The 15113-nt window shown below is 36.1% G+C and overlaps 2 protein-coding genes across 11 annotated transcripts in view; one reads left to right on the top strand and one right to left on the bottom strand.

The window, feature by feature from the left end:
• Positions 1–6278, top strand: part of Adamts-like (A disintegrin and metalloproteinase with thrombospondin motifs like) — a 179209-nt gene extending 172931 nt beyond the window's left edge. For 5 of the 10 annotated variants that reach the window (XM_062674157.1, XM_062674158.1, XM_062674159.1 and 2 more), the window contains 3 exons: positions 706–820; positions 1485–1600; positions 3104–3643. In XM_062674157.1, the coding sequence (XP_062530141.1) occupies positions 706–820; positions 1485–1600; positions 3104–3626 (754 nt within the window). In that variant the 3' untranslated portion in view covers positions 3627–3643. 10 annotated transcript variants of the gene reach the window in all.
• A 5174-nt stretch (positions 6279–11452) lies between these two features.
• LOC100101188 (transmembrane protein 14C) lies at positions 11453–14113 on the bottom strand (the record flags this gene model as incomplete). Its single annotated transcript, NM_001099816.1, is given in 5 exon segments — positions 11453–11495; positions 11776–11907; positions 13088–13178; positions 13345–13392; positions 13948–14113. Coding segments are annotated over 4 exon segments (336 nt in total). The 5' UTR covers positions 14024–14113.
• Between the last annotated feature and the right edge of the window lie 1000 nt (positions 14114–15113).

Raw genomic sequence — 15113 nt, 5'->3', positions numbered from 1 at the left:
TCGGATCGAATTTAATATAATATATTTCATTGTTTTTGTGGTTTGGACGCCTTGCCATGTTTCTGCCACGAAACCAGTTTACATCGACCTCCAAGATTTGTTTACACAGTCAATGGCAAATGGGTTTACAGTCTCGCTACATTAATGATATCATAATGATCAGTCATGTATTCATTGCAATGTAAATGGCGGATCTGCCGACATCGATCGCATGTCACGGCGACGACGGCATTAACATTGTCTTGTGTAAAAACAAAAAATGTGGGTAGAGAGCAATAAAAAGATTACAAACTGTCGTGGATTTTTTGGCGGGAACGCGAGGAGTGAAGTTGTGTGATTTGTATTATTTTGTCTATTCAGTGTTTCTTCAGGTTTAAATGTGTAATAACGGTGGTTTATTAACTGCTTAATATCTGTGAAAGTGCACAAATGTGGGAAAACGAGACAAAGCTGCTGGACGTAACTTCTCAGGATCCTCCAAAAATTCCCTTAAAAAACATCTCAGTATATGACCACCATTTTACTGAGATTACATTTCATCCCATATCATCTCATCTCATTTCATTTAATTTCATTTCACTCCATATCATCATTTTTCATAAAAATAAGAATATTATAAGACATGACTTAAAGGTCTTAGTAACCAGGCCATAAAATACCTTTAAAAAAAACCGTCGTGACGCCGTGCCTACTTTTCTTTTCCAGTGCGTGTTTCAAGGATGAGCGAGTGTGCGCTCAGCTGTTCTGTTTCGACGCGGGTAGCGGGTACTGCGTGGCGTACCGGCCCGCCGCCGAGGGCTCGCCTTGCGGGGACGGACAGGTACGCGCGACAACACTATTGCTGTCCCTTTCAGATCCAGTCAAAGTCAGTGACAGTCGACTTGACTGACTCAATCAGCGCCGCTGACTGCCGAGCCGATGGTCGTAAGTTCAATCGTAAGACGCGTGTGACGAAGAGTTTTGCTTCTATTTTTTTTTTTATTGCATGGATGGGTGGACCCATACGTCGCCCGATATTTCGCCGCTATATGGCCTGCCCAATACCATTTCTAAATGCCACTTCTAAAATTCTACTGGTGGTAGGACATCTTGTGAGTCCGTACCGGTAGGTACCACCTCCCTGCCTATTTCTGCCGTGAAGCAATAATGCGTTTCAGTTTGAAGGGTGGGGCAGCCGTTGTAACTATACTGAGACCTTAGAACTCATATCTCGAGGTGGGTGGCGGCATTTACGTTGTAGATTTCTATGGGCTCCAGTTACCACTTAACACCAGGTGGGCTGTGAGTTCGTCCAGGCATCTATGCAATAAAAAACAAATTAAAAAACCTGCAGGTTCGGGAATTCCGATTGCACCCGATGACACCTGAGCGCTACTTGATGTCCCAATGTTGCACGCTACAAATTAGTAAACTATTTGGATTCACCAATATAATCTATCGTAAAATACACGACAACTAATAAACTACCCTCGTTTTTATTTCAGTACTGCATCAACGGCCAGTGTATAACTGAACACGAGAATATAATTCCGGATTATTCTCAGCACACGCCCAGCTACGTTCGTCCCGAGACGAGTCCATTCTACGCGAATATTACTAGGTAATGTATTTAAAAAAGTAGTTTAAAAAAACCTATAATTCGATTAGTTTCTAATATGGAGGGTAGAGGTAAGGAGAACCGTCTCTGTGTGCAAAAAGTGTCCGTTAAAATCTGCTAAATAAGGGTGGCGCTACAGTAGTTACCGGGTAAATTTAAAAAAAGGCGCTGAAAGTTATTAGAATAAGATAGAGAAATAAAAAAGGACGAAAGAACTGTAAGCACTACAAAATCACAAAAACTACTTTATTTAAAGCTGATAAGAAAATGCAATCGATGTCTCCACGTTTTACCACAGGAATAATTTTAGGTTATGTTGACGATAATTAGTTTGGACTACATAAACATGTGAGGTTTTATATATTACGCTGTCTAACTACTCTGGTCATAAAATATATTAAATTTCCTAACTCAGCATACTTCAATCAATTAAAAACTGCCCAATTCATATCATACCCTGTACCTATGCTAGCGCCATTCTGGAGGATTTTTGAACTGTTATTTAGTGCTGAAAGTGGGACACTTTTTCAAGCTTCTCCCATATGAGACGGTTCTCCTTACCTCTACCCTCCATAGTTTTTACAAAGTTTTGAAGAATATAGTTAACATTTGAATTAATGTAGGTATCCAAGAGATGAAACAGGTCAAAAGTAAACTAATCACTGTGACAGTTTAAAATTGTTTTGTTATTGCAAAATATAATTCATTTAATAATATATATTACATTAATTAATTATTCATCCTCGCATCATATTGCGGCGTGTCGTGCGACATTGGTCTTTAAAATTTGAATGGAAAAGCTTCAGTATTCGTTTGCAGCCCACAAGCGATATTGGACTGTAGGTCTCTCAGAATTACAGTATCGAACGATTTTTAGATACCGTAAAATAGGGGGAATCGGGACACTTTTTAAGTTCGACATTGATTATTTTTTTGTAGTTATAGTAATAAAATGGAGATCATAATGGTTCCGGTAATTTAAATTTTCATTTATAATGCATTAAGATATAGTTTATTAAAGAATAATCATATAAAGTTACAAAAACTCACTTGTCTTTATTCACCCGGGCATTGAGGTGAATTGGGTCGCTTAAGGGGACAATATAGAGTTTTTCGATAGGGCTGGCGCTAATTCGTTATTAGGTAATTAACTTTTTAATATATTTAATGAGTTACAAAACTTTGATGACTATATTAAACTATTTAATATTCTTAAACACTAAATAAAAGTCATTTTCAGTTCAACAAATTTAAATCTAATAACTCAACAAAAGTATTGTGACATCCCAGAATTGTCTCTATTTTACCTCTAGTCCCTATTCCCCCCAATCTACTGTACTGAACTTTATCAGGATGTATCAAAATCGCGATCTTTGCATCCACCACGCAACATCAACTGCTTAATGCTACATCGCATGGCTGACACGAGCAGCGAGGACACACACACATCCTCATAAAATTCAATATTTTTGCACACAAACTAATTATGTTTCTCACACGACACAGCCACGAAGCGACCACACAAGCATTCGCGCCAAGTAACACACCTAGTCAATACACAAACTACAAGCCAACGAGCGGACCTAGTCCCACAACCGAGGACGCCTTCAAGTACTACTTGTCGACTAGGAAACAGTCGTACTTTGACAAGACGTCAAAACCATACGAATACTACACACAGAAGCCGAACACCTACCCACCGTCAATAAACAAATACTCCATAACGTCCACGAAGAATCCTTACGACTTCAAAGATTTCGCAACGCCTCCGCCCAAAACCGAGGACACCAGCAAAAGGGGTTTCTACAATAGAGACGAATTCGACAATTACTTTGGACGTTCGACAACGAAAAGCTACCAGGACAAGGCGGTGAAGTCTGTCTTCAAATTCGGAACGTACTACTCGCAAAAGTCGAGCGATAACTCAATACGTCCGGACGCGAATTCGCAACAAGTACAAATCGAACCGGCGCGACTGGTGCTCTCGTATCAAAGGAACCTCACCGCCGGCGAATTAGCGAGACTGTAAGCCGAGAACGATTATCGGTAAGGGCAAAAAAGGGTTGGATTTGGAGTCATTCACGCCATCAAGGACGATCATCTAGCGATACTCATTCACACATACGATCTTCCGCATAACACATAAATCTACATACATATTTCGGTACCTACCAGTGTGCTTAGTGCGAGTTTTTTAACGTTCTCGATAGCGTAAAAGTTAACTCATATTTGTATGGAACGGGATCGTTTGCGTACGTTTGCCGCTAGGGGCGCTGTTCCAATTGCATACAAAATTGGCTTAACTTTTACGCTATCGAGAACGTTAAGAAACTCGCACTAAGCACACTGCTCTGTTTCGGTTTATTTTTTTTATGATGAGGTCTGATACACGAGCCAATAACCACAAAGATTACACTCCAAAGATCTTAATGAGACGAAAACATTACAAGTCCCGGTGCTCTTGTATTTTATCCAGATTCAACTTACAATCACACCTCACCATAAATATATAAACTCTATTTTCTTTCAGCTATACTTATATTGGTTTGATTAAACTTAACTCGTTTCTCCATATGTAATAACCTTAGGTATAAAGAAATATGTTTAGTATTTAAGTCTTTTGTAAAATATATTTTTCTTGAATATATTCGTCAAGTGGTTTTAACGTAAGTATGTCCTAGTGTCTTTAAGGGTTTTAGTAATATCTTCGCCATTTTATTGTCAAAAAATACATTTTAATTATATTTCAGAATTTAAATATCCTGTATGTTTTAAGAATAAAATAGTGCCATAATGAAGATTCACATTAAAATAAATTACCTACCGATCGTGACCACTTAAAAGAGATTATTTAAAAATGATTATCTCATCCTGCCAAAGCAACAAAATTCGTTGTATATAAATATATTATTCTAAGACATTTACAATTTCCACAGCAGCCGCCATTAATGATAACGCGCGGATCATTTACTGAAGACTGCCCAGCTGAGATGAAGCGACGCCCTTCTTGTCGTGTGACGTGATCCTCCGTGACGTCACCGGCCGAAGGGAAGCCGTCCGGCTCAAACGTTTACGTATAGAATATACCGTTAATGCATCGGAATACGTTTATTGATTAATAAATAAACACAAGCAGATCTTATTTTTCCTTTGCTTGTTTTTATTAGTAGTGAAAACGGGTGTAGTGTGAGTGTCTGAAGACAGTGCTTCTAAAGTGTCGGACACTAGGTGAGTGATATTGCAATGTGATTGAGTTTTATGAACTATTGTAGGTTAATTTAGGGATTTCTAGCTTAGAGCTTAGAATGGACGCATGGGAGGCAAGAACGAAAAATATTAATGGTATTTCGAATTTTGTTTGTCGTATTCACGTCTAGCTTGCTTGATCGGTAGGGTATGTGGTATCTATCAGCAAATTTAGATAGTCATATCAAATAAAAGATCAGACAAGAAACATGGTAAAGGCTAAGCATTGATAAGAGGTGTTTTGCCTTAATTTACGCGACAGTTCATTAATCAGCCTAGTTTATCTCTCTCTGGCTTATCACGATTTGATGACGAGTGACAGAGATAGAACTAGTTGAATTTAAATACACGAAGGCGGCAAATAGTTTTCTTTAGGTCCATTTTGAGCTCTCTTTAGAATTACTAGTGCGATGTCAGTCTGTTGTTTTTTTTTATTCATTATAAAAATACTCCTAAATTTATTTTGTTCTTATTAATGACAGATCGTCTCGGTGCTAAAAAGGGTTTGATACAAAAAAAATAAAAAAAAATACATAAAATAAATGTCTTATTAAAAGCATGTTTAGTTCAGTTCATATCCAAGAGATTCTGTAATCTACATTATTCAGTGAAAAAGAAATCTAAAGACTAAACTGTTTTTTTAGCATCGGACCTAAAACGTTATGCGTGCAACATTATCTAATATAAAAATTGACCATTTTAAGCACAAGCTACACAAAATAAAGGACATTTCTATTTTTTCTATGCACTGCGCGGCAGAATTGTCAGTATTTTTTTTTGTTTTCGTGAGCTGTGTATTAAATGTGGGTAGTACATAAATACTTTACAGGGTCAATAATCAAGGGTTGTCAATGTAAATAAAAATGCTCATTCAGTTTAGCTTATCCAAGAATCCAAGGTTTAATTTGAATAATTATTAGTTGATGTTGCACGTTACCTATGAAATATTACAATATTTTGAATACGAAACTGCCAGGAAGTGCCTTTTATTCAGTAACTTAGAATATAAAATAGTTTTACTTTTAAAAGTTTGTAGTTTTCAAACTCCCGAGCGACTGGTTCGCGGTTTTCTGAACAAACTTAGATTTTATTAGGTACATATAAAATTTTTACAAACGAATAAAAGATATATTTTTAAAAATAAAATTAAGCCTGTTTTTTTTTTATGTCTTAACACTATTTATGTGACATTTTAGATCTGTAAAGTTACCAATGTATAAAATACTTAATTTAATATAAATATTTACGATATTATTTTTCGAGAAAAAAGAAAATGTTACAAAGTTAAAATACGAACACACTTGCCGTTGGAATGCTAAGTATTTATGATAACTATTTATATATTATTATACCTTGACTCCATCCAATTATTGTCTAAATTTTAAGAAATGTAAAAATTTAAATATCCAAAATTATCAATTTTACATTATTACGAGACTGTTGTTTTATTTCACTGTTGAAAACTAAAATTCTTCGGCGACCGTAACCTGTAAATAAATTTTGAGTAGCCCACCCATGAGGTCCTTGTAGCGAACCTTGGGGGAGGCCCACGCCCGGCTGTGGTCGTCTGTGGGCTGATGATGATTGAGAACCCAAAGTATTTTTCATGAAAAATTATGATTGACAAGAAGTCTTTTAGTCGTCGTGGCCTAAAGGTTAAGACGTCCGGTGCATTCGTGTTGAGCGATGCACCGGGGTTCGAATCCCAGGCGGGTACCAATTTTTCTAATGAAATACGTACTCAACAAATATTCACGATTCACTTCCACGGTGAAGGAATAACATCGTGTAATAAAAATGAAGCCCGCAAAATTATAATTTGCGTAAGTACTGGTGATAGGACCTCTTGTGAGTCCGCACGGGTAGGTACCGCCACACAGTGGGTCGATTCTATGATTTTAGTGACTTAGGGACCAATTTTGTTTTTTTATAAAAAAAAATATGTAGATAGATAGAGCTCGTTAATCTCAATAATAATTGTTTTGGGCAAAAATTACAAAAACATTATAGTTTGGTCAGAAAAATGTGTTTTGTGATTTTTTGTATGGAGCGGGTCACATTAAATTAAATTCCTGCTAAGTACCGCGAGGTCCCGCTTTGAAACTTTATTTTCCTTATACCTTGTCTAGTCTACTATCATTTGATGCTATGAACATGTGCATAAAGTTGCAACTCTGCCAAATAAATGGATCGAAAAAAATTAATAAATACATAGAATAAAAACCTTTATATTTTTTTTCGTAAGTGCTTTTAAGTTAAATTTGATATGGATTAGTAAGTAAAAGCACGTAATGATACCCATAATTACATAATACCTAACAACAATACATTTAGTAGGTCTCTAATTATGCAATCTCTCTAAATATTATATATTTTGTTTCACCTTTCGATCTTTGGGTCAGAAGACGAAAGAAGATTGTGTAAAATATCCTCATTAGTCGACGTTCTACTTCTCATTCTTGAATAACATCTCTCTGTATATTTCCGAAAATATTTATTGCGAGCTTCCGCTGCCTCTTCCGAGAGTTTACCTATACGAATGGCACCAAAGTTCTTCATTATTATATATCACTGCCATGTGCCAACAATTTATGGATACTGGAAGGCATATATAATACCAGGGATATAAATTAACATACAATTCTGCAGTATATCTAAAAAAATCCGAAAAATTGGAAACGCGCTCTCCAGATGCAACAGAGTGAAGAATCACGTGAAACCTCTCTATTAAATCTTTACGTATTCCTGTTATGCGGGCTGTTTCTTCTGCATCCCTGAAAAATCTTCTGGCAGTAATGCCATCATTGGTTGTTCCTACTCCTTTCTTGACAACATCTATAAGTAAACCGCATTCCTTTTTAAACGCTTGCTGTATAGCACTTTTTCTGGTTGTAATTTTTTCTTTGTCATCGCCCCTTGCAACTCCATTTCTTGAAGTCCAAACAATAAGACGTAAACAAAAAAAGTGTCATTTAAAAAATTATCTCACAGGAAACTACATACGATGAAAAAATTGTGAAGTAATAAAATTATATTTACCGATATGAAGTAAGCACTCCATGCATCTTATCCAGGCACGTAAAGATGGCATTCCATACTGGAATATTTCTTCATTATTTTCTCTTTGATAAGCAAGTCACTCCAAAAAACTCTGACGGTTTTGCTTTGCAAATATCACAGACAGCAGAAAATGTTTCTGAAAAATATGAGGTTATTTTGCCGTCTATCATCGTCATGTGCAATTGATGCTTAACTTCAACTTGTTTGATTTTTGATGGCTGAAGTCTTTCTATTTCTTCTGTTATGCTAGCTTTTATAATTGTCACTGTTGACTGCGTTTCTTTTGTAAATTTAAACTTTATTGGACGGCAATAAAAAGTTGATGAGGGTAGGTTGTTTTCCCAAACAATTGTTCCATCAAATTTCTGAAGCCTTATAGGAACTAGACTGACCATGAAAATAGATGAATCATCAAACTCTGTTTCAGTTTTTTGTTTATAATTACTTTGACCTGGGGCTCTATCAAAGCCTATTTGCTTATAAGCAGTAGCTCTCTTGCAGAGTCCAAATCCGAAGTAATCACATCTAAAAGCCTATATAGCGCCAAGTTTAGTAATGCTTGCATTTTAATAGCAGCTCCTTCTTCAGTAATAATTACCTCGTCTTTCCCTGAATAACATTTGGTCTTTTCTTGCTTAATTTTATATTAAGAAGGGTATAAATCAGACCCATTTTCACTTGCTGCTTCTCTTAGGTTTATATACTGCCACTTAATTTAAGTGAAACTAATATTGCCTTATCGGGAGAATATTTACTACTTTTCACTTTACTTGTAATTAAATACTCATTAACTTTTTCTAGATCTTCGGGGTGATTTGACAAGTGGTTCATTATTTCTCCTACATCTTCATTTCTAGTGTTTCTCAAACTAGCAATTGTAGTAGCTTTCATTTCATCCGAGGATAACGAAAGCGATTGGTAAATTTGTTCAATGCGTTTTCGTTTTTGCCTGGATCCCAATTCTTCAAAAGGTTTTCAAGGTGCAAAAATAGATGTCGAGGCTTCTGTAGTACATTTGAGGGTGGTACATTTTCAACATCTTCAGTATTAGAAATCTCGAGCCTTTCATGTGCAGTGTTGATAGCTTCAGGTATCATTCCTTCGGGCCATTTTATTGCACATTCTAACCAATCACATTTTTTTCTTATAAACTGTGCTAACATGCGACTACTTCGTTTCCATATTGCACTTATATTTGAACAAAATTGCGTACAGAATTTTTGGAGCTCAACATTTTTCTCTTCGGTCACGTTTATTTGATTTTGTAGGAATTGAAAGAGTTTTTTATTATCAGACAGCGACTGTAGTTGCTCTCTTAAAATCATAAATAATCCTAAATTGTTAACAAAATTATCAATTATAACGGAAACAGCAAGATCACAACGACAATCACGAGATGTTAGTAGTAGTACGAATAAACGAACACTAGTTAGTATATAATAAACATGGTCACTTTATACTTCCAGAGACAAACAAATGTTTACTATATTTTCTACTACCCAGTAATGGCTACTTAACTAATTATCCTCATTAAATAATGTTAACTATCTTAATAATTAGAGAGATTGCTTAATTAGAGACCTACTAAATGTATTGTTGTTAGGTATTATGTAATTATGGGTATCATTACGTGCTTTTACTTACTAATCCATATCAAATTTAACTTAAAAGCACTTACGAAAAAAAATATAAAGGTTTTTATTCTATGTATTTATTAATTTATTTCGATCCATTTATTTGGCAGAGTTGCAACTTTATGCACATGTTCATAGCATCAAATGATAGTAGACTAGACAAGGTATAAGGAAAATAAAGTTTCAAAGCGGGACCTCGCGGTACTTAGCAGGAATTTAATTTAATGTGACCCGCTCCATACAAAAAAATCACAAAACACATTTTTCTGACCAAACTATAAAGTTTTTTGTAATTTTTGCCCAAAACAATTATTATTGAGATTAACGAGCTCTATCTATCTACATAAAAAAATTTATAAAAAAACAAAGTTGGTCCCTAAGTCACTAAAATCACAGTATCGACCCACTGTGCGCCATTCCGCCTATTTCTGCCGTGAAGAAGTAATGCGTTTCGATTTGAAGGGTAGGGCATCTGTTGTAACTATACTTGAGACCTTAGAACATATATCTTAAGGCGGATGGCGCATTTACCTTGTAAATGTCTATGGGCTCCAGTAACCACTTAACACCAGGTGGGCTGTGAACTCGTCCACCCATTTAAGCAAAATAAATAAATTGGAACAACACGATACGCTTAGGAGCAACTGGTTCGTGGTAAATAAGATATTTGGAAACAGACTGTGTATGAACTCCGCTGCGGTTGAGAGTGGTGCGATGGTATCCTCCTCATTGCATCAATTCTTTTTTTTTTTATTGCTTAGGTGGATGAGCGAGCTCACAGCCCACCTGGTGTTGAGTGGTTACTGGAGCCCATAGACATCTACAACGTAAATGCGCCACCCACCTCGAGATATAAGTTCTAAGGTCTCAGTATAGTTATAACGGCTACCCCACCCTTCGAACCGAAACGCATTACTGCTTCACGGCGGAAATAGGCGGGGTGGTGGTACCTACCCGTGCGGACTCCCGAGAGGTCCTACCACCAGTGAAAATAATAATCCTAATAATAATCCTCAATGCTAAGGACCGTAGTCTCCTTTAATAATTTTCGCCTGGATTATCCTGCGTCGATCCTGCCTATCCTCGGCTGTATGCAGTATAGCGTATCTGGACCGACCAGCGCATTGGACTTTTGTCTCTGGGCCTTCTTTCACTTACCTCGGTGTAATGAATCGACGGTATAATGATATACATTCACGTTTGACATTTCTCTTAAGTGTACTAGCTCACTTTGAGTGATGAAGAAAAGTTTCAATCGCCTATAAAAGCGAAATATTTTTTTACTATTTTAGGCAAACGAGCATAACACTCACTAGATGAGAAGCAGTCATTGTTGATTATGGACATCAACAATGCCAGCCAAGCCGCTGCCTACTGCTGTATTAAGTAACTGTTACTAAAACCCAGACAAACAAACTAACATTTCTAATATTAGCAGATTTAAAAATCATATAAGAACTTAGGTCCTTTTAAATATAAAAACAAAAAATTCTTCCCAACACCGTTTAATGAAATTGTCAATTTGAAAATGGCAACTCATACAAACATAAGTTTATCATAACATAACAGATTAAGTATAATATAATGTAAAAATGCATTTGAACACAATAAATTATAGTTATCAACTGTCCATTTGGTCAAGACTGAAGTGCCTTTAACCGAAATATTTAATAGCTTTTTATTACGTACATCTACATGGTATTAAAATTCTAATATTTTAAAAACAAACAATAAACTAAAACAAATATAACACTGCTCTGATCAATTCTATTGGATGTTATACCTAATTTGCACTTATTTAAAATTAAAAATTCATCAACAAATCTGATAGTGGTAAAAGTTTCAGATTTATTTTTCACATACCGTTCAGAGCAAATTAATAACTAAAAAACATGATTTCAACAACAAAAAATTCACCAATACCGAAATAAAAACGAAAATTGCTACAGTGTACATATGAGTCGTCTATTATCAAAGGCGGCAATCTGTGCATTTGGACAAAAAAAATTTATTGAAATGTCATATCAGATTGATTTGAATATAATCGTCTCCTTCAAAGAATACGGTTCAAAACCTGTATTAAATAAAGGTTAATAGTTAACCTGTTATTTATCTAAGATGTCGTTCCGAAGAGTTTTGTGACTGCCAATGGAATACAAAGTCAATAATTCGTTTTTCTGATTTACCAATCATTGTCCAAAAGTCAGATTGCCGGCTTTGATAATAGTCGACTCATATATAAGTTAAGTCTAACCACTCTTTATAGGCATTCTGCTGGCACCAACGTTCTTGAGCAAGAGTTTAGTGAACATTCCGACTGAGAGACAGAACATTAGACCTGCTGGCATGAACTTTCTGCTATTGTAGTATCTGAAATGAAATCATACAAATACATTCTTTTTCTTTTTATTGCTTAGATGGGTGGACGAGCTCACAGCCCACCTAGTGTTAAGTGGTTACTGGAGCCCATAGACATCCACAACGTATATGCGCCACCCACCTTTTTTTTTTTATTGCCTTTGTAGGCAGACGGGCATACGGCCCACCTGATGGTGAGTGGTTACCGTCGCCTATGGACTTCAGCAATGCCAGGGGCAGAGCCAAGCCGCTGCCTACCGCTTAATACTCTCCACAAGCCTCGTTTGAAGAAGGACATGTCATAGCACTCGAGAAACACCGAGGAGGGGAGCTCATTCCATAGCCGGATGGTACGTGGCAAAAAAGATCTCTGGAAACGCACTGTGGATGACCGCAGTGGCTCCAGGTAGTATGGATGAACTTTACTCCGGTGGCGGGCGGTGCGATGGTAAAAACGAGATGCTGGTATCATCTTGAACAATTCCTCAAAGCACTCCCCATGGAACATATGGTATAAAATACAGAGGGAACCGAAGTCCCTCCGCAGACCCAGAGGCTCCAAACGATCCGAGAGAATGGGATTATCGACAATCCGAACGGCCCTCCTCTGTATGGAGTCAAATGGAAGAAGCTGGTATTTGGGAGCCCCGGCCCAGAGATGGGAGCAGTACTACATGCGAGGCCGGACTTGTGCTTTATAAAGCAAAAGTCTTTGTCCAGGCGTGAAGTACCGCTTCGCTCTGTTGAGGACTCCCAGCATTTTGGACGCCAACTTGGCTTTACCTTCCAAATGACTCCGAAACTGGACATCGCTCGAAATGTCAACCCCAAGTATCCCGATACTCTCGGAAGGTTGCAGGGATACTCCTTGGGATTGCGGCGCCATGACAAAGGGGTCCTTCTTCGCTTACCTTGATATATAAGTTCTAAGGTCTCAAGTATAATTACAATGGCTGCCCCACCCTGACCGAAATGCATTACCGCTTTACGGCAGAAATAGGCAGGGTGATGGTACCTACCCATGCGATCTCACAAGAGGTCCTACAACCAGTAACTATTTTGCTGGGAAGCAATCATGTGTTCCAGTCACTATGGAAGAGTTTTTTAAATCATTAAGATTCTAAGTCACATAATTATAATGACTACTGTAAGAAAATTATATTTTACTAATTACAGTATTAATTGTAATTACCTGTATCCCATAAGGCCACCTAAAGCTGTTGTTGTTCCTAATGTTAAAGTGTAGTTAGAAGGATCCTGGCTCAACTGATAAGCTCCAACACCTTCAAAATATTTATGAACCCTTTAACGTTTATTTAAAAGAAACAATTACTAATCAAAATTTTGGCAGCTAATCCAGTAAAACAAATACAATTAATTTTCAGTTGTTGCATCTGTTGTCTGTTGATGCAGTTGCTTGTATACAATATATTATCATTAAAAACATACCTAAGATTGATCCAAAAATGATGCCTGCTCCAAGTGATGGTATGGAGCCTGAAATATTTTTTATACATTTTAGTAGACATTGAGGGCAGCAGCAAAAAGATAATAAGCAGGAAAATTCAATTTATTCCCTATTTCTATGTATATACATATGAAAATGACATAAGTGAGACTTGTCTAATACTTGGCTCCTTCTCTTCATTGATTTTGCCGAGCCTGTTGCTTAAATAGCTTCCAAAGTAGTCTTAATCACATGAATTAACTATAAATCAAGAATTTAGTTTTGAGTTTTCGGTTGGTGATTTAACATCTTTAAGCAGACAAAATTCATTCTAAAAATTTTAACTTTATTAGGTAATAATTTTAACTTTAAAAAACAACGATTTGATTTTTATTATATCAAGTGTACCTACTTAATATTTGTATGAAGATAAATGATATAGGTATCACTAGTACATATTCCTTTTTTTTTTATTAATTTTAAGTGTCAGTGCTTTTTAAAAGAAAGACTAAACGTAACAATCTAGTTTAGAAATTGACATTTATGGACTAATTAGAATATTTAAGAAAATAAGTACATTTTAGATAATTACAAAGTAATATAACCTGCTTTAGCATAGCCCATTACCCCACCAGCGGCTACGGTTGCTGCGTATGCGAATCCTATAATATCTAAGCCCATGGTTATAATTATTTTCAATTTACACTGATTTTAAAGTGAATTAGATATTAATTGTTTTAAATTTTCTAGATCTCAAAGTCTAACGATATCGGAAAGTTTATCAACTTTTCGGTCTTTCACATTTTCGATTTTTCGATTAAATCTATATTGGCAAAGAAAAAATAATGCAAACAGCCAAAAGCTTTATTATTACAGTGGGATAAAACGATGAAGGAATAATTTTAATTAATCTAAAAATATATTTTGAAATGAAATTTAATGAAGTGAAATCAAATTATAGAAGATGAGATAAAATAGAATGAAATGAAAAAGCTTCTCAGTTAAATTTGATTTTAGTGAAACTTCAATCGACATAATACTATAAAAAGCCATATCCATTTTTTTTTATTTCCCTACTTGTGAACGTTTACTAAAAAGTATTGATTGTAATGTAGACAGATTGTAGTGTAGAAAGAGAGTAAAATATTATGAGAATGCAGCCCATGAATTACTTTATTCTTTGGAGTGCAAACACCCTCAACTAAAAGAACTTCCGGTCACCGTCCTCGTCGAACCCGTCGCTTGCGACGAAGGGCTCGAGGAGCGAATTAACCCATAGACACAGCCTACTAAGTTTCTCGCCGGATCTTCTCAGTGGGTCGCGTTTCCGATCCGGTGGTAGATTCTGCGAAACACTGCTCTTGCTAGGGTCAGTGTTAGCAACTCTCCGGTTTGAGTCCCGTGAGCTCACCTACAAACATTAGGGTGAAGCTGAAATAGCCTCTCAACGCTATCAGCATAGGTAGGAAAAAATTTTTTTGACCTATTAGATTAAACCTTGTGACACCGTTTATTCAAAAGAAGGATACTATCCTACGATAGTCTATTATATATCTACCATAAATAACTATTACATATCTAATCCTACGATAGTATAAGTCCAAAAGAAAGATTGGTTGTAACATTAAGATTTCTTGCAACAGGAAATTTGTATCAAGATTTAAAATTTAGTTCTTCAATATCCCAACCCCTGATGACAAAAACTATCCCTGAAACATGTCGAGCTATTTATAAATGTCTGGCACATTAAATAAAGGTGACCGAAATTAAT

The sequence above is a fragment of the Bombyx mori genome, chromosome 20 (assembly GCF_030269925.1).
Source record: "Bombyx mori chromosome 20, ASM3026992v2".
Taxonomy (NCBI): Eukaryota; Metazoa; Arthropoda; class Insecta; order Lepidoptera; family Bombycidae; genus Bombyx; species Bombyx mori.
Note: the sequence above shows the minus strand (reverse complement) of the source record. Positions and strands in the feature narration are given on the sequence as shown.